At 40.1% G+C, this 20,933-nt stretch overlaps 1 protein-coding gene across 3 annotated transcripts in view; it reads right to left on the bottom strand.

Moving 5' to 3' along the window:
- Positions 1-20,933, bottom strand: part of PPM1K (protein phosphatase, Mg2+/Mn2+ dependent 1K) — a 41,222-nt gene that overhangs the window by 19,599 nt on the left and 690 nt on the right. For all 3 annotated transcript variants that reach the window (XM_054727520.1, XM_028148264.2, XM_028148266.2), the window contains exons 2-6: positions 13,712-14,229; positions 11,892-11,992; positions 3,786-3,951; positions 3,512-3,656; positions 2,167-2,301 (exon numbers count right to left, since the gene is read on the bottom strand). In XM_054727520.1, coding sequence (XP_054583495.1) covers positions 2,167-2,301; positions 3,512-3,656; positions 3,786-3,951; positions 11,892-11,992; positions 13,712-14,151 — 987 coding nt within the window. In that variant the 5' untranslated portion in view covers positions 14,152-14,229. The remainder of the gene's footprint in view (positions 1-2,166; positions 2,302-3,511; positions 3,657-3,785; positions 3,952-11,891; positions 11,993-13,711; positions 14,230-20,933) is intronic.

The following is a 20,933-nucleotide window of genomic DNA, read 5'->3' as shown; positions in this document are numbered from 1 at the left end:
TTTGTTTTCTCTACTGATATTATCCAGCTTCCAAATTTTAGCTCTGACCAACACAGTGACATACAACACAACCTTTTTGTATTTGTTTTTTTCACACCCATCCTCAGAAACCAGAAGTTGGCATGCTATAGTGTTCCTGTATTGGGTAATTACTTGGAGAGTCTAATTTAATGGTCAAGGGATTAGACTTGGGAAACTGGCTGTCCAAATTGCTTAGTCTATGCAAATTGCTTCGTCTATAGCAGTGATTCTCAACCTTTCTAATGCCACAACCCTTTAACCCTTTGCACTCGCTTGCTTTTTTCTCGATTCCTTTATTCTAATGCTAACAGTGTCGAGTCACACTCAACATCCGAGTGCAAAAGTTTAATACAGTTCCTCATGTTGTGGTGACCCCAACCACAAAATTATTTTCGTTGCTACTTCATAACTGTAATTTTGCTACTGTTAATGAATCATAATGTAAATATCTGTGTTTTCTGATGGTCTTAGGCAACCCTGCTAGCGGTTCTCAACCTGTGGGTCGTGTCCCACAGGTTGAAAACCGCTGCTGTAGAGCCTAAGACCATCAGAAAACACAGATATTTACATTATGATTCATTAACAGTAGCAAAATTACAGTTATGAAGTAGCAACAAAAATAATTTTATGGTTGGGGGTCACCACAACATGAGGAACTCTATTAAAGGGTCACGGCATTAGAAAGGTTGAGAACCACTGGTCTATAGTTTGAAGCCCAACAGACAACAAATATTCTGCAGCTTAATTGTTTTGTGACCTTGACTAAATCAATTTAACCTCTGTGCCTCAGTTTCCCTCATCCATTAGAAAGAGATAATGCTAGTTCCAACCTTACAGGGTCATTGTGATAATTAATGAGTTAAACACATATCAACAGAAGAGTATCTGACACATAGTAAGCAATATTAGTATTTACTACTAGAGGCCAGTGCACGAAAATCATGCACTGGGGGGTGGGGGGGTCCCCTCAGCTCAGCCTGCACCCTCTCCAATCCAGGACCCCTTGGAGAATTGGGCCTAAATTGGCAGTCGGACATCCCTCTCATAATCCTGAACCAGGCTGGCTCCTAATCGCTCACCTGCCTGCTGGCCTGGTCGCCCCTAACTGCCCCCCGCTGCTGACCAGGTTGCCCCCAACTGCCCCCTCCATGCTGGCCTGGTCGCTTCTAACTGCCCCCACCCCCCCCCGCACTGGCCTGGTCACCCCATACTGCCCCCTGCTGTCCTGGTTGCCCCAACTGCCCCCCTCTGCCGGCCTGGTCACCCCTAACTGCCCCCCCTGCCAGCCTGGTCACCCCCAACTGTCCCCCTCTGCCAGCCTGGTCTCCCCTAACTGCCCTCCCCTGCCGGCCTAGTCGCCCATCACTGCCCCCCCCCCCCGCCAGCCTAATCTCCCCCAACTGCCCCCCTCTGCCAGCCTGGTCACCCTTAACTGACCCCCTGGCCAGCCTGGTTGCCCCTCAGAGCCGCCCTCCCCCCCTGCTGGCCTGGTTGTCCAACGCAGCCTAACCCCCTTGCCAGCCTGGTCATAGGCAGCCATCTTATGAGGGCGTGAGGGTTAATTTGCATATTGCCTCTTTATTATATAGGATTATAATTTACTATGTGCTTTTACTATTCTTTCAAGATGTGTACAAAGCCAAAAATAAACATAGCACATTTTCTTGGCACATTAATTTTACTTAACTATTTGGGAGAATTGTAAAAAATGTTATTTGTGTTTGTATTTCTTTTAAATATATTTTTATTGATTTCAGAGAAGAAGGAAGAGGAAGAAAGAGATAGAAACATCAATGATGAGAGAGAATCATTGATCAGCTGCCTCCTGCACACTCCCTACTAAGGATCGAGCCCACAACCCGGGCACGTGCCCTTGACTGGAATCCAACCCGGGACCCTTCAGTCCACAGGCCAACACTCCACCACTGAGCCAAAGGGCTAGGGCGTAAACATGTTATTGGAAATATTACAGAGTCAAGTGTAAAATTCACTGTACACTGGAGCTGAAACACAAGATTCAAAGAAATCAATCTGTGGTGGCCCCTCCAGGCTGTACCAAAACCTGCACCTGGGTTTGTCCTTCTCTCCCGCCCCCTCCCGCCCCTCCCCAGGGGGACTTTTCTAGCAGAAGCTCAGCTGTATCACCTGTTCAGTCACTGCCTGGGCCGCTTCAGTGGGATCATGGCACTGATTGACAAAGTCACAAATCTCTTGACTATTCACCATGAAGTTAATTCCATCCGTAGTGAGGACCAAGAAGCTGTCATGGGCATGATGTAGCTGCAATAAAACCAAATTCATAGGATTATAAACTACACTTGGCCTTGGAATGATCATGATTAGAAGCTTTGTTTGCTGAGTGGTCATCTGTGTTTACAGCTTGTAGGCAAACAGAGTGAAAATGGAAGGCTTGTATTTAGGGCAAAAGTAGCAACATTTAGCATCAACCACCAAGGACAAACCTAACATTTACTTAGTAACACCACAAAGGAAGCAGCCAGCTGGCGGGGTGCCAGGAGCTGCAAGCTGTAGTGGTGGAAAGCACCGTCTCTGGAGCCAGGCTTCCGAGTTTGAAAGCTGCCTCTATTTTTCTGCTGAGCAAGCAGAGGTCAGCTGGGCTCCATATGCTCTAGATTTGTTTTCTCTATAAAATGGGGCGGTAGTAGCTATTTTGAACAGAGCCTGGCATATAGCAAACACTATAGAAGTATTTGTCAGAGAAAATCAGTATAAGTGGGCTATCTATAATGCATGAAATCATTCTGCTCATTAACGAACGTTCGCTACCATTATTGGCAGCCTCCGCTACACTGTGCCAGGTACTAGCGTGCGACCGGGGTTGCAGAGAAGGAAGTGTTGGGACGTGTCGGGTAATGTGGACGTTAATTAGTAGCAAAGGATGTCACAGAAATCGAGGTAAAGCGATTCTTCAGCGTGGTGGAAAAGGAAAGTCAGGTTAGCTTCCAAGTGGCGGTGATGCTAAATGACCAATCGGGTGCCGGTGAGGAAGAGCAGGGGTGCCACAATCTGCGATAATTCCACAGTGGGGTGAAACCGAAACCAAACACACCATCATGCAGTGGCCTGGAAGGTGGTACCTTATGTTCTCTGAAAAGTTTCCCTATCCTTCCCTTAACTACTCCTTTTTTTTTTTTTTTTAAATATATTTTATTGATTTTTTACAGAGAGGAAGGGAGAGAGATAGAGAACCAGAAACACCGATGAGAGAGAGAAATATCGATCAGCCGCCTCCTGCACACCCCCCACTGGGGATGTGCCCGCAACCAAGGTACATGCCCTTGACCGGAATCGAACCTGGGACCTCTCAGTCCGCAGGCTGATGCTCTATCCACTGAGCCAAACCGGTTTCGGCAACTACCCCCTTTTAAGAGTTACTGGCTTCACTTAAGGCTTCCGAGAAAGCTTGTAGCTGGAGACACCTGCTTCCATCCCTTGCATGTGCAGCAAGTGTTTGCACGCCCGTTCTTACCTTAATCCTCTTTGTTTCTGGCTCTGCTATCACACCACTGCTTTTAAGATCCAAATCTCCGAGACTCCTCGTCATCGCAAGTCTGCCATTCACATGAGGCTGTCCCAAACTATTCCACGCTACAAAACCGCCACATTTCTTGATCCTGACCAAGAAAAAGTTAAGACCAGAAAACAAGGCACGGTTAAGTTTAAGCATGAAGTCAGTTTAAAATGCAAGGTTTGGTATCTAGGAAGTAGACATAAAAAGCATCCTCATCAGTTGGAGGTGGTACCTTTCTTTTTCATCTTTTCTTTCCGGAGTATGGTCAATGGTCAGCTTGATGGATTTTCCTTTTCTACACAGAATAGCCCGGCTATCCCCAACACTGGCTACAACCAGTTCAATACCGTCTCTCAACAGGGCTACTGTTGCAGTAGTCCCAGAGGTCATAACGGTTGCTGTAAACATTATGAAAAAGAGTGCAAGTTATTGACAGTCAAATGATCCGGTATGAAATTTTCATTACAAAATAAAACACAGGCATGTTAAACTAATGCTGAAAGGTATCACTTTAATTTAACTAGGGCTATGCAAGTGAAACGCAAATGAACTATGTAAGTAAGAGCATGCAGAGAAAGGAGTATTTGATTCAGTGACAAGGCTCCATGCAAACAGAACAAGTGGCTGTCCTGATTGGGAAATAATGCACCACTGTCCCCAGATGGCCTCTACTTATAACAAGTAGAGCTGAGATGAACTTACAATAATATTATGACACCTTTGTGTGTACATCAGGTGTCAGAATTAAAAGCATTACAATTTAATTAGATTGGCTAATAAGTTAGGATGGCTTAGGTCTATTGAGCCCATTCAGGCAAGCCGACTTTTCTATAATCTATGGACTCAGAGGTTTTCTCTTTCATTTCTTACTCCTATCCTGTGGAAGTAATATCAGTTAACAGGCTAAGCAAAATATGCCAAGGGCATATCATTTGCTCTCCAAGAGCTATATTTTATATTCTTACCTTCTACAACTATTTCAATTTTACAATTGTTTAGCAAAAAAAAAAAAAAAAAATCCTAAAATGGTTGAAGACATAGCCTTTTCTGTTTATCTTTGTGGTACCAGCCATGAAACAAAGCTATGGCCATCATTTTATTAGGAGAAAATTGAGGGGAAGGATGAAATTCATTCTGGTTTCCCATAAGCTGGGTGTAGTTAACAATCCAGAAGGATCTAACACAATCCGTCTTTGTCCAAATGCAGGACAGCACTGCCAAGGGCTCCTCCCGTGGTTATGCCCTGAGCGCAGAGCATTCCAAGAATATTAATTTTCTGTGACCAATAACGAAATCTAATGTTACACGGCTTGAGGTCACCACTATTTCCTCCATCCCAACCTAACTGCATTTTTTTCATCTTCCTTTGACTTTTTTCTAACAGTGTCTACCCTCAGTTTATTACCACTTGTTAAAAAAAAAAAAAAATTTAAGGTGCATTGAGCCTTGCCAAAGAGAGAATACTGTGACATTATGGGCTAAAAAGTAAAACAAACTGGAAGAAATGAAATAAAATAAAAACATTTAAAGCAGGTATTGTCTTTTGTAATGTGGTTAATTCTTTAGAGCACCTACATAAAATATTCAGGTGATAATCCAAAGATGATTTTTACTTCAAAGGTAGATTTAGGAAAAATGAAGTGCTACTGATTTCACTAATTGAAGCTCAATCTTGACAATTTTTTTTAAAGAGACAATTTTAAAATTTTCACCAGTGATGCATTTTGGAAAGATATATATTCCAATCAGTATATTAAAATGCCTGCTTTAATCAGAAAAGTAAAATGGAAAAAGATGAATAAAGCCTACTTTAACCTTTTATATCCATGCTGAATTAACTGAAAAATAGCATTTATAGTTCTACTATCTTCCCATGTGTCTGTTGATTTTGGAACTGTTGTGTCAAAGCAACAATATCTTGGCAATGCTAAATTGTATTCGTCACTGTATGACATAAAACCAGTGATGTTTGTATTACAAATGTTAATTAGAGTTTTCCAAAACACTAGAAAATAGAATCATGAGAGTTTAATCACTGTAATATTTTCAAATTATTGGAAGAGCCTGGCAAGAGAACAGCAGAGGTGTTTTGTTTTTTTTTACTCAGATGCTACCTGTCCAGGGAGATTAGTATACCTCTCCTTTGTTTAAACCAGGCGTCCTCAAACTACGGCCCGCGGGCCACATGCAGGTGTTTTGCCATTTTGTTTTTTTACTTTAAAATAAGATATGTGCAGTGTGCATAGGAATTTGTTTATAGTTTTTTTTAAACTATAGTCCGGCCCTCCAACGGTCTGAGGGACAGTGAACTGGCCCCCTGTTTAAAAAGTTTGAGGACCCCTGGTTTAAACTATCAGCAGCAGCTTTTTAAAAAGCGCCTTTTAATTGGCTGCATCAAAATAATTAAAATTTCATAAATGGCAATTTCAAGTTTAGCTGTTCAGGATTATAATTCATGGCTCTGCCACCTGGGAATTTCAAAGAGCTTATGTTTTCACCAACCCAACTTCACAGTTCCAAAATCCAAGGATTTAAGGGAAAGTTTTCAAAACTAACTGCTGACTCTGGTTTGCTAAGCATCTAAGAATATAAATATTAAATCAACATTTACTTTATTTAACATTTAATATAGAAGTAAAAATTCTCACTTTTTGCCCTAACAACAAAACTATAAAACTAAGACATCTTTCAATAAGTTCTTAACACTCACTGGACATTTCCTACTGCAAGTCATCTCAACTAATGGGGCAAAGAGGATGTGGGAACCTTCCAGTAGTCCAGGCTAGGAACCGCTGGACTCCTTCGCCTGGGACAAAATTAAGCTGGTCTCTCTTTCCACTGAAGCCCAGCATATAGTGTCCGCGGGCTCCAGGTCTAGAGCTGCTGACCAGGCACAGTTCTCTGCCACAAATAACACGCACAGAGGCAAATAGGAAATTCACCCAGGAATTGTGCTCAGACATTACAAACCTGCAACACAGGGGAGGGCAGAGAAAGAGCTGCAAAATAAGGGGAAGGGTTTTTATTTTGGTGAACACTTCACTTGCAAATGACATAATATTCCAGGAGATGCCAAATCAAAGATTCCAAAACTCAGTTTGCACATGTTGATGGTATTTTGTAGTCAAGTCTATTTTCTCATCACAGGGTTACACTGTTTCGTTTTGTGGCTTCCCAAGGTAGGAAAAGCCATATGCAAATGCTCGTGTACCAAAACACACAAATGGTGTCGCATACACACACCTGCATTCACTCTCACACAACACACACTCACTCAGCCTGGAAGAGGAAAGCAGTAGCTTTATTGAGTTGAAAAAAATGCACTGCATGTTCGTTTTGTAGCAATATCAGAACTGTCTCAAAATCAGAAAGGAAAATTCAAAGTCTAGCACTGAGTACAGTATTTGTTGTATCTGACAAACAGTACATAGTTAGAGAAGATGTGAACCACAATATACCACCAAGTTACTGAGATTGAAATGTATACGTAGCAAGGAGGGATCAAAGCACCTCCTATACCAGATACAAAGAGAAACACATTTGTTAATGGAGCTCAATGCAGGGATTTAGTATCTAGAAGCCCTTTTTTTTTTCCTTCAGTAGGATGATTGTTTAAATAAAGGCTAGTGGAGCTCTTGAGCTTTATATAATTCATAAAGTGGGTGTTTCTGCAGCTCTCTCTTTCTCCCAGTGTTGCAGGTCAACATATCAAAACAAAAATGATCAAGATTTTGAATGGCAACAGAAAGAGTAAAAGCTGTACTGTTCAAGGCATAACCCCCATCCCCCCTGGTAATTATGCAACTGTGTAAACAGCACTATGTATAGACCAATACAGTTTCAATATTTATTTAAAATGGGTGTTCCGGACATGTGTGACTCATGAACACCAAAATCAAAGTAAGAGCTGAGATCAGTAACAGCACAGTTAGAATATCTCTTCAGTGCCATCCTTATTTTATTTTTCTCTTTGGCTACCCTAGCATAAGAAGGGTACTCAAAAGCATTGCCTTTCTAACACCGGCTGTGTTGCAGTTAAATTCTTCCATAAAGAGATCACATAGTATGAAGAGCATGGAAGTTTCCGATGAGACTCACAATGCTGTCACCATCTCCAACTCTGAACGTCAGAGCAAGTCTTCCCGTTTTTATCCATTTGTCTCTTGAGAAGTTTTGTTGCTTTCAAACCTTAAGCAATCTAGAAACACTCTGAGGAGTTCATAGGATATACAGAATTACAACCTAAGTTTTCTACTATCTGGTTTAAGTGGCAGTTTCATAAGCAATAGACTAATAGGATCATTTGAATTTATTTGCTGGTTAATTATTAAAATATACATGACTGGTGTAAATGGAACATAAAATTTTCAAAGATGATGAAATTAATTATGTGTAAATAAGGGTAAATTAAAAATTCATCAACAAATCAATAAAAATAGCAAACAATTTCTTAGGGGCTAGAGTCTTGCCATTTCATCATAAGTGGCATTCTGATTTTATTCTCAAACTACCCCCGGTTTAAACTGAAATAGTATATATTTTAAGTGCTAATGGGATCATTTGAAGTACTAGTACTTTATGCAGATGTGACAGTTTTGGACTAGAGTCTTTTTTTTTTTTTAATCAACTGGTTGCCTCCCATATGTGCAACTTAGGTATGTGCCTGACTGGGAATCGAACCCGAGACCTTTTGGTCCACAGGACAATGCTCCAACCAACTGAGCCAGGGCTGGATTAAAGTCTTGATGAGAATGTTTTATTTTTACTCTATTTTCACTTTCTCTTAAGAAAGCTAATATAGTACGATTGAGGGGCACTCCTCTCATTTATACCTGAAATTCCAATATTAGTAATTCATTCCTATGATTAAACCAATCTTTTTTCAGGTTTCCCCTACTTAAAATTCAAATCTACCTAGGAGTGAAAACTCATTGAAACATATACATTATACTAATAATTTTGTTAAATTAGCTATAGAATAATCAAGGAATAAATTATAATGACTTTGGTGAGGGCGAGTAGGCAGTGGGGATCAGTTAGATCCAATTGAGTACCTTCCAGATTCTATGCAGGGTCCTGAACAATGGAAAGTCAACCCGGAATAAGCATGGTCCCCACCTGCAAGCTACTCACAGGAAGCATTAAAGGAGAAAATGGGGCTGATGCTAAAAGAAAAGGTGAAAGAAACTGGAGAGGGCAAACTGCAATTACTTCACAATTTTATGTAACTAATACTGGTCCTACCCATATTTATGTCAAAAAGAATACTGTCGCCCAGCCAGCATGGTTGAGCATCGACCTATGAACCAGGAGGTCACGGTTCCATTCCTGGTCAGAACACATGCCTGGGTTGCGGACTCGATCCCTCCCCAATAGGAGGTATGCAGGAGGTAGCCAATCAATGATTCTCTCTCATTGGTGTTTCTATCTATTTCTCCCTCTCTCTTCCTTTCTGAAATCAAAAATATATTTTTTTAAATAATATTGCCCACTCTTATAATATTGACACTGCTTCAGTTCTTACTTAAAACTTAAAAAATAAATAAATAAATTAATTAATTTAAATAATAGCTTTGAAATCTGAAATGGCCTAAGGGTTTTCTTAATCCAAAAATTGAAAAGTTAAACAACATAAAGCATTCTATTTTTAGTGGCTTTAATACATTTGATAAAATAGGCCCCAAATGTCTACTGGCAATTTTTGCCATTTTTTAAAGCCTTGGCAACTTATTAAGAATTTTAAAGTTGTTCTCAAAATACTTACTAAAAAATACAGACTAATTGATCTATAAAAATACAAAATAAGATTTAAAACAACAATGCCATAATAGACCTTATTTCTTTTAATAACAGACTAAGCATTATTCTGACTTGCTCCATTATACTTGCAAACAAATGGCCATTAAATGAAAAATAAATTTTAGAATATTGTTAAAGTTTTTTTAAAATTGATTTTAGAGAGATGAAGGGAGAGAAACATGGATTTGTTGTTCCATTTATTTATGCATTCATCAGTTGATTCTTGTACGTGTCTTGCCCAGGGATCAAACTTGCAACCTTGGCATATCAGGAGATGCTCTAACCAACTGAACAACCCGGCTAGGGCTGAAAACTCTGATCATTAACTCAAAGCATGTGACAGAGGAGCTAAATTAAATACATACATTTTAATTTCATTATTAGAAATGGATTGCATTTTTTATAATTAATTTCTTTGAACAACCTCTATTTATATGAGAATGGCATCGTTAGTGAGTTTCTTTTAAGGTCAGCAAGTTAAGTAAATTCTCTCCCTAAATTCTGAATTTCCTTTAGTTATAATTTATTTTTTAATGAATTACTGGGGCCTGACCGGCATGGCTCAATGGTTGAGTACTGACTTATTAACCAGGAAGTGTGGGTTCGATTCCAGGTCAGGGCACATACCCCAGTTGCAGTTTCGATCCCCAACTGGGGGCATGCAGGAGGCAGCCTATCGATGATTCTCATCATTAATATTTCTATCTCTCTCTCTCTCTTCCTTCCTCTCTGAAATCAATAAAAATATATTTAAAAAAAAATAAATGACTGGGGTCTCTTACTTAATACTGAATCTATTATTGTTTTAAGCATCTTTGTTGATTAGATCATTTACAAAAGGGCTGGCTACACCCATGAAAGATTTATGTTTTGGATTGCTGTCCACATTCACATGTTGAACTTGAACATTCTCTTCTGAAAACTTTGCCCAGTAAGTTCTGCCTGTTTATAGAACAACTAGGGCACACCATCTGCACCATAGCTGGTAAACATCGTGGTATTAGATACAGCCAATCTGGTTATGAAAGAAATAAGCATACTAATATGGATACCAATTTTCAGAGTTATAAAAATTAAGTGATCAAAAAGTGTTTTAATGTCCTCTTTTCCTTCATATATTTTACACATTAAGAATAGTCTTATGCCTAAAATTTACCCTCTCTTGACCCCTATTTTTCATAAGATGAGGGACCAGCTGGAAGGAAGAAAAGTCCAAAGGAATAAAGGGAGAACTTAGCCTGAATGAATCCCTGAACAAAGATGAACTCTAATGCTTTTCTGAGGCTTATGACAATGAAAAGTTTCTCAAAAATGAGGGGGGAGAGCCCTGGCCAGGTAGGTCAGTTGGTTAGAGCATCATCCATCCAGATACACCAAGGTTGAGGGTTTGATCCCCAAAGAAGCAACCAATGAATGCATAAATAAGTGGAACAACAAATCAATGTTTCTCTCTCCCGCTCATATCAATTTTTTTTTTAAAAAAGCAGGAAATCCTCTTAATGAGTCATCCTAAAGACATTTGCTCTAATCCTCATCATTAAATACGCCCAGGAGAGAGGCCACAGTGGGTGCCAGGAAAACCCCAGCAACTGCCCTTTGTCTCTCCCTGAGTTTCAGTTTCTTATCTTGGAACTGGGGGGAATTGCCATTTCCAGGCTCTCCCACAGAAAATTGTGAAAATCACATTTCTGTGGTGCACTTTAAACAAAAGGATGAACCAAACATAAATTAATATTATTGCATGATCCATTTTCATTCTATATGCATACATTTATATGGTTGTTGCAGAAGTTTTCGAGATTAACTTTATAAGCAAAAACTATGGGAGCCGGCTAACTAGAAAACATTAACTACGTTTTCTGAAACGGTTTTGATAAATTTAGTCAAAATCAGAAACATTTACGTACTTCCAGTATTTAAGTACAAGCAACACACAAAATTTTAAATTCGCCTTGTGTTTAACACAAAAACAAAATATCACTAGTTACAACAGGAAAGCTTCAAGATCAAGTTTTTTTAAGAAGGAGGAGAAAAAATATCTTCATTCCAATTATACAAAGTAGTATGTGCTAGTTATTGTCCTTTCCTGTCTAGGACCAATGAGCTATTTTCTCCTTGCCTGACCAATAACTGTCCTGAATAGATGAGATTACTGTGTAGTGTATTTTAATTATTTGTTCATCAGATTCATCTAAACAAAAATAGTCCCTCTCATAGTATGGATATCTTGTCCATAAGGTGTGCAAACAGATAAAAGTTTTAAAAAATATTTTAAAGTTGAAATTCAATATCAGAACCATTTGGAAGCTTCAATTTCCGAAAAATTCTCTAATATACATATTTCATTTAAAACTGAGGTACTATCATGAGTTTGGATTCCAAACAGCATTTAAAGTGGTTCTTTATATAAAATCATTTTCCACATAAAAAGTTTTACAAATAAAGTTCCATTAAAATTCCCACCCCTAAAGAGCTTAAATTGTTTCCATTTTATCCAGATATCCCCCAGGATGGTAAGGAATGTGATTGTTTTACTTACCATCAGCAGACAGATGGGCATGACTCGCAAAGGCTTTATCTATTTCTAGAAAAGCCAAGGTCAACACGGTTTCCAAGTTCTTCTCCTTAGGAAGTAAGTCCCTTTGTGGAGAGGGAAAAAAAGAGCCCCCAAAAATCATTTTACAATAGTTGTCTCCTCTTCCTCTCATCTCCTCTCCTTCAGGTCATTCTAGCTAGCAGTCACTCCCTACAATGGACCTCCATGGCTTGCCTCTCAGGTGCTCCTTAAGTGTCTCCTAGGTGAGAGGCATAGTGATAAAGCCTCTAAGGACACTAAAATAAAAGTCCAAGCTCCCATATTAAAAGATTAACCATTACTGCACCTACAATTACTAGTACGAACCGTACATAATACTTGATAATGATAATAAACAACTGTTAATGGATTTACTAGTCTATGCTTCTTCTTATTTTAGAGTATACTCTCTCTATGTATCAAAAATAAGTTTGCTGTAAAATAGTAACCATGTTACACCAGTAACAGCCTCATACATCTCATATTAAGCCTCATACATCTCATACTACCCTGAAAGGTCAAGTTCTTTCTTAATAAATTAAGTCACTGAGTTCTTCTGCAGAATAAGGCAAAATATGCTTAAATCAACTAATGAATAGTATGAACAACTATACACAGGAAGACAAGAAATAGTCATAGCCACAACTCTGTCACATGTTCCCCCCCCCCCCTTTTAATGCTAGCAATAGTGTGGTCCTCAAAAATACATTATATTAATTGCATTAAATAAACTATGTAAAGGGCTCCAAAACACCCACATTAAATGCATTTCCCCATACTAATGCCAACTATCTAGAGCTGTTTTCAACAAGTGTTCAAAGCTATTCATGCCACTTGAGAATATAATTACTATTTATTGAAGCACTAGGTGCCATGTAGTAGTAAAATGCTTCCAATTGGTTCTTATATGTTAATCCACTTGAAATAATCACAAATCAAGTACCATGAATTCTGGCTGTTAAAAGAAACAATAGGCTCGCCGAAACCGGTTTGGCTCAGTGGATAGAGCGTCGGTCTGCGGACTGGAAGGTCCCAGGTTCGATTCCGGTCAAGGGCATGTACATTGGTTGCGGGCACATCCCCAGGTGGGGGGTGTGCAGGAGGCAGCTGGTCGATGTCTCTCTCTCATCGATGTTTCTAGCTTTCTATCCCTCTCCCTTCCTCTCTGTGAAAAATCAATAAAATATATTTAAAAAAAAAAAAAGAAACAATAGGCTCAAAATGGAGTCACTTGTGCTAAGCCCACATCACCAAAACAAGGCTTAATACCTATGTCAATTGCAGTTCCAACCTTTCCCAGGAATAATAATCTTAACTGGTCAGTCTGGAATTTTCTGGTTAGCACAAATGAGGTAACCTGCCATATAGGCTCGTTCCATTAGTCAGAGGAAGAAGTAATCTGCTCTTTCCTTATCCCTTTTCCCCTCTGCCTACAAAAGCCTTCCATTTGGTCGAGCTCCTGGGAGCACCTTTCCTATTTGCTAGATGGGATGCTAGATTCAGGAATCGTTCAATAAAGCCAATTATATATTTTAAATGTGCTCTGTTGAATTTTTGTTATTTAACATGGTCAATGCTATCACCAAGGAAGTTGTTAAAACATATATTTCTGAAAGGGTAATAGTCATCAGTAATAAATGGTATGCTTAAGCTAGTTCTTGTTCATGAAACAATTATAAAACCACTCAAATAACTACATTAAGACTGAACATCTTAGCCAAAAGGTTAAAGTTTAAACATAAAGGCAAACTGCAAATTCAAGAGTAAAAAATCACTATACGTACATGATGCATTTCTCCATGTGGGTGTGACAGAAATCAGCAGCTGCAGGCCCACCATGTCCATCATAAACCGCAAAATACAGGACCTCGTCGGTCAGCTCAGCAAAGTCAAATCGATCTTCATTCTCTTTCCGTTTGCCAATCTGTGAGGCACAGCCCACCTTTTCCAAGCTGATTTTGGGTATTGGCTTGCCATACTTAATGCTGGGTGGTAGCAGAATTGGCTCATCAATGCGGTTATCCCAGATCCCAAAATTATCCCAGGTGGCTGGACGCCCACTACCATCTGGGTCAAACCGAGAACACCTGGGCTCTGAAGTGGAGCTGTGGCACGTGGGTGTCACCCGCCGGTCATCCTGCAGCAGGCGGGAGCTTAGCAGCACTCTCCTTCTCACCTGGCTCCCACCACTTCGAACCAAAGTAATTAAAGCAGCTGTTGACATAACTCAAATCCAAAGGACTCAGTAGTCAAGGAAAGGTCAATGAACAATAATGGAATGTCTTCAAGAAAAATGATGCAACTAAATGAAAAGAAAGCGAGAGAGAGAGAGACTCCATCAGCAATTTTGAACGTAACTGATATATTATTAGAGATTACCAGAAATGAAGGCATTAAAGAATGTGGCACCTAACAGCCAACTTCTAAAAATAGCAGACCAAAAATGACCCACTATTTACCCCATTCAGAGTTTAACTTCTATAAAAATTTGACAATGTGCACATATCATATAGAATCAAGCTTTAACCTACAATCACCTTGGGGTCTAGTTAAAATGCACTGACTCAGTCTGTGTGCGTGGGGACCCAAGCTTCTGCATTTCTAACCAGCTCCCTGGGGATGCCTGCCGGGTCCAGCAGGCCGACACTTTAAGTAGCAGGAATATAGGATACAGGTATCAATAAATATTCTTCCCTTTATTAACTCCATTGCTCTGAAGAAAAGGGACGAGTATTACTAACACAGTTTCTTACAAACTTTGAGATAGAAATAAGAGAAGAAAAAATAACTGGTTAATAGAATGTTTATGATAGTTCTGTACCCAAAGAGTGTCCCAGTCTCAGCAAAGACACTCTTAGGATCTAAGCTTTGTTATGTTTCAAGATTTCTCCATTTACTAAACTTTACATATGTACATTGGTTCATGCAAACACTCCCAGAGGCACAGGATAAGCCAGTTCTTATGTTTCCCTGGGGAAGGTGTGTGATCTCGGGATTGAGGCGCATACATTTGTGACCAGCAACCCTGATTTATGAGCAACTGATCTGTGCATTTACATTAACAGTTGCAGCTCTCCCCTCACACAGCCCCAGGAGCCCACCCCCACTCATGCCTGCAACTACAGCAGGAGACAGCACCAGGGACTGAACAACATTTCTTTGAGATGATTATTCTGCACCCCACTTCTGGACTCTGTCCCAAAGCTAATCCTAAAACTCCCTCCGGGTATGGTCTGGGGGAATTCATATAGCAGGAAGAGCTGTTTCTGGCAGTTTCCCATACAAAACAAGTTCTAAGCAGAAATCCATCTCCACAGTACTTTGTTCTGCTATTTTATTAATTGAAAACATATCATGAAGTTAAGATTTAATCATAGCAATGGAGGGTATACAGATGTTATATTATTCTCAATTGTATGTTTGAATAATTTCACAATAAAAAATGAGTTTGAAAAAATAAATTTCCCCAAAAGGCACAAACATACACAATAAAAACAAGCCCAGTTGAGTGAATCTATAAGAAAATGTGTTTACAGATTTCAAAAAATCATTTTCAAATAAATTTTTGGAAATCAGTGTAGCTATGTATAGGAAGGGCCATTACTCCTTTCAGTGAGTAAAGCAGTAAAAGGAAAGAAAGAGGTTCCAAAGAACACCCTTAGATATTTAAGCAATGAAAGACATGAGCTCTAGGTCATAGTATTTAGAATAAAGACAACCGCGCCCCCCCCCCCCCAACAATGAATCCTGTATAATAAAAGAGTAATATGCAAATCGACCAAACTGCGGAATGACCAGTCACTATGATGCACACTGACTACCAGGGGCAGACGCTCAACACAGGAGCTGCCCCGGGTGGTCAGTGTGCTCCCACAGGGGAACGCTGCTCAGCCACAAGCCAGGCTGATGGCTGGCAAGCACAGCAGTGGTGGCAGGAGCCTCTCCTGCCTCCCAGCAGAACTAAGGATGTCCGACTGAACATCAGTAGGACATCCCCCAAGGGCTCCCGGACTGCTAAAGGGTACAGGCTGGGCTGAGGGACCCCTTCAGTGTACAAATGCCGTGCACCGGGCCTCTAGTGTTATCATAAAAGACTTAGAAGGCCATTCCTTCTTGGCCTTTTAGCTGATATCCTATCTAATAAAAGAGTAATATGCAAATTGACTATCACTCCAACACACAAGATGGCTGCCCCCATGTGGACACAAGATGGCCACCACAAGACGGCCTGCAAGGGAGGGCAGTTGTGGGTGATCAGACCAGCAGGGGAGGACAGTGGGAGGGACCAGGCCTGCGAGGGAGGGCAGTTGGGGGCAATCAGGCCAGCAGAGGAGGGCAGTTAGGGGTGACCAGGCCAGCCGAGGAGGGAAGTTGGGGGCGACCGGGCCTGTAGGGAAGGGCAGTTGGGGGGGGACCCAGGCCTGCAGGGGAGGGCAGTTGGTGGTGACCAGGCCTGCAGGGGAGGGCAGTTAGACACAATCAGGCTGGCAGGGGAGCAGTTAGGCATCAATCAGGCTGGCAGGGGAGTGGTTAGGGGGTGATCAGGCTGGCAGGCAGAAGCGGTTAGGGGCAATCAGGAAGGCAGGCAGGCAAGCAGTTGGGAGCCAGCAGTCCTGGATTGTGAGAGGGATGTCCGACTGCCCGTTTAGGCCCGATCTTACCAGGATCTGGCCTAAACAGGCAGTTGGACATCCTTCGAGGGGTCCCAGATTGGAGAGGATGCAGGCTGGGCTGAGGGACACACACTCCCCCGTGCACAAATTTCGTGCACCAGGCCTCTAGTCATGTATAAAAGACTGAAATTCACTTCTTTTATGACAATGTTTTGAGGTGGTAGAGACAACATCTCTGGTTATCAAGTATCTAAGAGAAGTAACAAATTCCATTACAAAAGAAGAGGTATTTATTCCTTCACTTCTCATTGAAGGTTATATTTTATTCAGCTACAATAACTGTCAAATAAAGGTGATGACTTGTGGAGAAATGTCAAACTATAACACAATCTAGCAAGTAAGAGAACTAAGTACTACTTATTGGTAGAGATAATTCACAAAGCACCTTTATTACATCTAGAAAAAAGTAAAAACTTTAAGTGCGTTGATGAGCAAACTCATTCATTTTGAAGAGTGCACCAAATATTAGCAAAGTACTCTTTTGGTTTCAGTCTGAAAGCATGTATGCTATATTCAGCCTTAGGCCATTTTGCAGTCTTATGCACCTACTTCAAACAAGAATTCTAAAATTACAAACAATATTGAATAAAGTTATTCTGCAGTTTTTATGGGATACTCTTGTCCCCCCTTTCTCAATCTTCCAAATATAAAAAAATTAAAATAAAACAGCTGCATTCTCAGCAGGGAACAAATATCCACTGAAAACATTATTAAAGAATAAAATGAAATGCAAGTTGGGGCCTGGCTGGGACTCGGTGGTTATAGCGTTTACCCATGCACAGAAGGGTCTCGGGTTGGGTTACCCATCAAGAGAACATACCTGGATTACAGGTTTGATCTCCACCCCAGAGGCACCTGTGGGAGGCAACCAATTTCTCTCTCTCTCTCTACTCTCTCTAAAAATCAATGGAAAAAATATGCTTGGGTGAGGATTAGCAAAAACAAAAACAAAACAAAAACAAAAAACAAATTTGGTTGTTTCTTTATGCCCACATGTATTAAAATCAATCATCATATTGGCCTCCTTCCTCATTTATTATCTGCACAAGCATCTCAGAAAGTAAGCAGAATAGTCATAGAGAAGCATTTGGCATAGATGAAATGTCAGGCAAATATATAGCTAGTTTACATAACTAGGTCAGCATCAATTATGCAAACAGGAAACTCTGTCTAAGTGGTTCCATCTTCTTTCCCATAAGCAATAACTAAGTCATACTAATCTCCCACATATTTCCAAGGAAATAATTCAAAGAGGACCTGTGTTCCCAAGCTAAGTAACAACTTTGAACTAACCCTGAACATCAAGAAGTTTCCTCCATTGCTTCAAACTAGGAATCAGCCAACAGCTCTCCAGCTGCCCAAGGAAATGTCTATGTACCAATTATCAGGCAAGAGAGTAGAACTTATGATGTAAAAAACCTTTTAAAAAGCAGTGTTTCCTTTTTTTTTTTTTTTAGATCAGTGCTCTTTATAATGAAAAGAAAGGAGAGCAAACTGACAAACACTTAAGAAATATTTTTATTATCAGTTCAGCAATTATAAATCAGCATGTATTTATTATTCTGCTAACTAAAAAAGTTATTCAGGAATCATTTATGCCAATCTTTCAATTGAAAATCAAGGCTAGCTTATTTCTATAAACCATTTTAACATTTATATTCAATCTTTGAAAGTAAAAGTCATCCAAAAGGCTCAAAGGGCAGAAGTAATTCTGCTTGAAAGCCATTTGAAGACACAAAAATGTCACAGCATTATATGGACTAAGAGCACAAGAAAACATAATTATACACATCATATTCTACTAGCAAAAATAAAATGTAAAAGCTATGCTAAGCAAGAAAATAAAGGTAAATAACTTGATTGGACCCAGCTACATAACAGATGTTATTTATACAAGCAACATAAACTTCATTGATCGTCATATACCAAAAAGGGAGGAAAAAATCAATCTTCCACTTAGACCAAACTGTTTTCCAAATTCCTTTTTATTTCCCAATCAGAATGAATATGTATAGCTCACAGATTTACTTTAATATCGTGATTTTTTTTTTAATTCACACACATACACACACACACACACACACACACACACACACAACCCTATATATTCTACATATTGTCAATAAATAAACTGAAAGTACTTTCCTTTTTTTATCATTTTCAAATTGATTTGTGTGACCAGGCCCACTCCATCTTCCTCTTCCTCAATGCTTTAACTAGCTAATCTGATCATCTGTCACAGAACTCTGCCTAGTGAAAAGTCCCCTAGTTTAACACTTCTGACTGGGGCTGGGAGGAGGTGGATGGAGGGGATTCTCAGCAAAGGCATAAAAAGTAAGCAAGAGGCATAGAAATTCTACATAAAATCGCTGGTGAAAGCCCACATCCTGAAAGTAGGAAATCTCATGTGAAAAGCATCAGGCATGACAAAAAACACATTTAGTTTGTAGTAAACTTCTGAAGTACATACTGTACTTGATTTAAAAACAAAAGGGGGTGTGAAGAAAAGCCACACATACTGCTGCTGCAAGATAGCTGTGCCAATTCTACGCTTCATTTTACAAACCCTCAGTGGCTTAAACACCTCAGGGCTGTCCAGGTTTATTTCTGGAGAAGGAAGGCACTTTCTCTGGCAGGAGAGTGCACTGGGGCTTTGTGTTAAACTGCTCTTGACTGCTAGAAGCAGGTCAAAAGGGCAGTTTATGTTGTCCTTTTAAATCCATGCCAAAATTAGTCAGGAGGTCTAAGAATGAGTACTCCTCAAACCTGCTTAGATTTATCCTTCCAGCAAAAATATTTCTAACGATTCATAGCTGCCCATTATAAAGTGGTGGTACTCAAGGCATATTTACATCAGTAACTTCCATAATGGAAACACCAGGTAATTTTAATATTCTTAAGCCAAATGTTTTTATCAACTTTTTAAAAACCAACAATGCATCCCAATAAATTCAAATGGTATGGACCCCTCCAGAATGTATTTCAGAAAATTTGGAGTCTACTATCTCTTCATCAGTACCCCGGCTAGGAGGAAGGAAAAGAAAACTGACTAGTTTACACAAGGGAAAAAAACAACAGAAACTCATATGATTCCCCTTAGGTGTGATGGGAGCCTGTGTTTAGATGTGAGAATAAAGAAAAGAACGGGGGAGCAGTGAAAAGTACTCATTATTCTAACTCCACTGATATCGCTTAAAACATTTTAGTTAATGTGGCTACAACTCACAGACTATTTCAAACCTGCACCTTTATACTCCATTGGAGAGTTTTCCTTCACATCCTATCCTACATCCCTAGAACCTCTCCCCTCTCCTCTCCTTTCCTCTTCTCTAAGAGCCCAGTTAAGGGAAGTGCCTGTGTTAGTGGTCAACAATGAGTGATTTCACGTTGCAAAAAAAAAAAAAAACCATTAGTAAGATCTCACTACCCAATACTTTATATTCCTAAATACTTTATCACAGAGGTGCATCTGTCCTTTTCCTAGAATACAACGAAACCTATGAAGTACAATTGCATCTTATTCATATTGTAATTGTTGCAAAAGGATGTTTATGATAAGTAAATTATGGCACATCCTTTTAAACAGATTAAAATGTCAAAATTTACTATTTCAACCTTTTGTTAAAATTTTTTATAAAGTATATATTTTACTTGCATAATAACCATATTCTCTTGTAGGTGTTTATTACTTCCAAGTAATCATTAGGAATCTCTGTTGTCATAATGTGTTATATTTCAATATAATTAGGGCCTTTGAAAGATACAGGATTAAAAAAAAAAAAAGAATACAACGAAACCATTGCTGTTTTTCAGGACAATGAGGACCTGTCATTTTAGTAGTCGCTTATTCTGAAAACCACAGGTTAACCTCCTTCTTTCCACCGCACTGACGGAGGGTAAAAAGGACTACTAGGGCCGTGTTGCATCTCTCCAGCCTAAAGCTTTCCACAGAAAGGCCAGTGGAGCTTCAGAAACTCCAAATTTCCACCGTCGTCTCGGTCTTTATCGCCGCCTGTGAAATCTCTCATCTGCAGAACGCGGCAGCTAAAACAGACATCACCAAGCACACAAGGCCTTGAGATTACCGTGCAAAGCAAAACCCACGTCTTCCCATCGTCACCAACAAAGGCTCCGCATCCTTCTCTGTCCCGAGCCCCTGCAAAGCTCGCCCTCGCCCGCTTCCGGACCAGGAGCTCGGCCCGCCGGCCGTGACAGGTGAGAGCCCGGTGTGATTCTCGGCAGAAAGCGCACCCTCCCGCCCGCGCCGCCGGGCAGGTGGCTGGGTTTCCCCCCAGCACCTTCCGCCGCCGCCCAACCACCCTCCCCACCTGCA

This window comes from Eptesicus fuscus, chromosome 2 (assembly GCF_027574615.1).
Source record: "Eptesicus fuscus isolate TK198812 chromosome 2, DD_ASM_mEF_20220401, whole genome shotgun sequence".
Classification (NCBI taxonomy): Eukaryota; Metazoa; Chordata; class Mammalia; order Chiroptera; family Vespertilionidae; genus Eptesicus; species Eptesicus fuscus.
The sequence above is the reverse complement of the archived record's forward strand: the minus strand, read 5'-3'. Positions and strand labels throughout refer to the sequence as shown.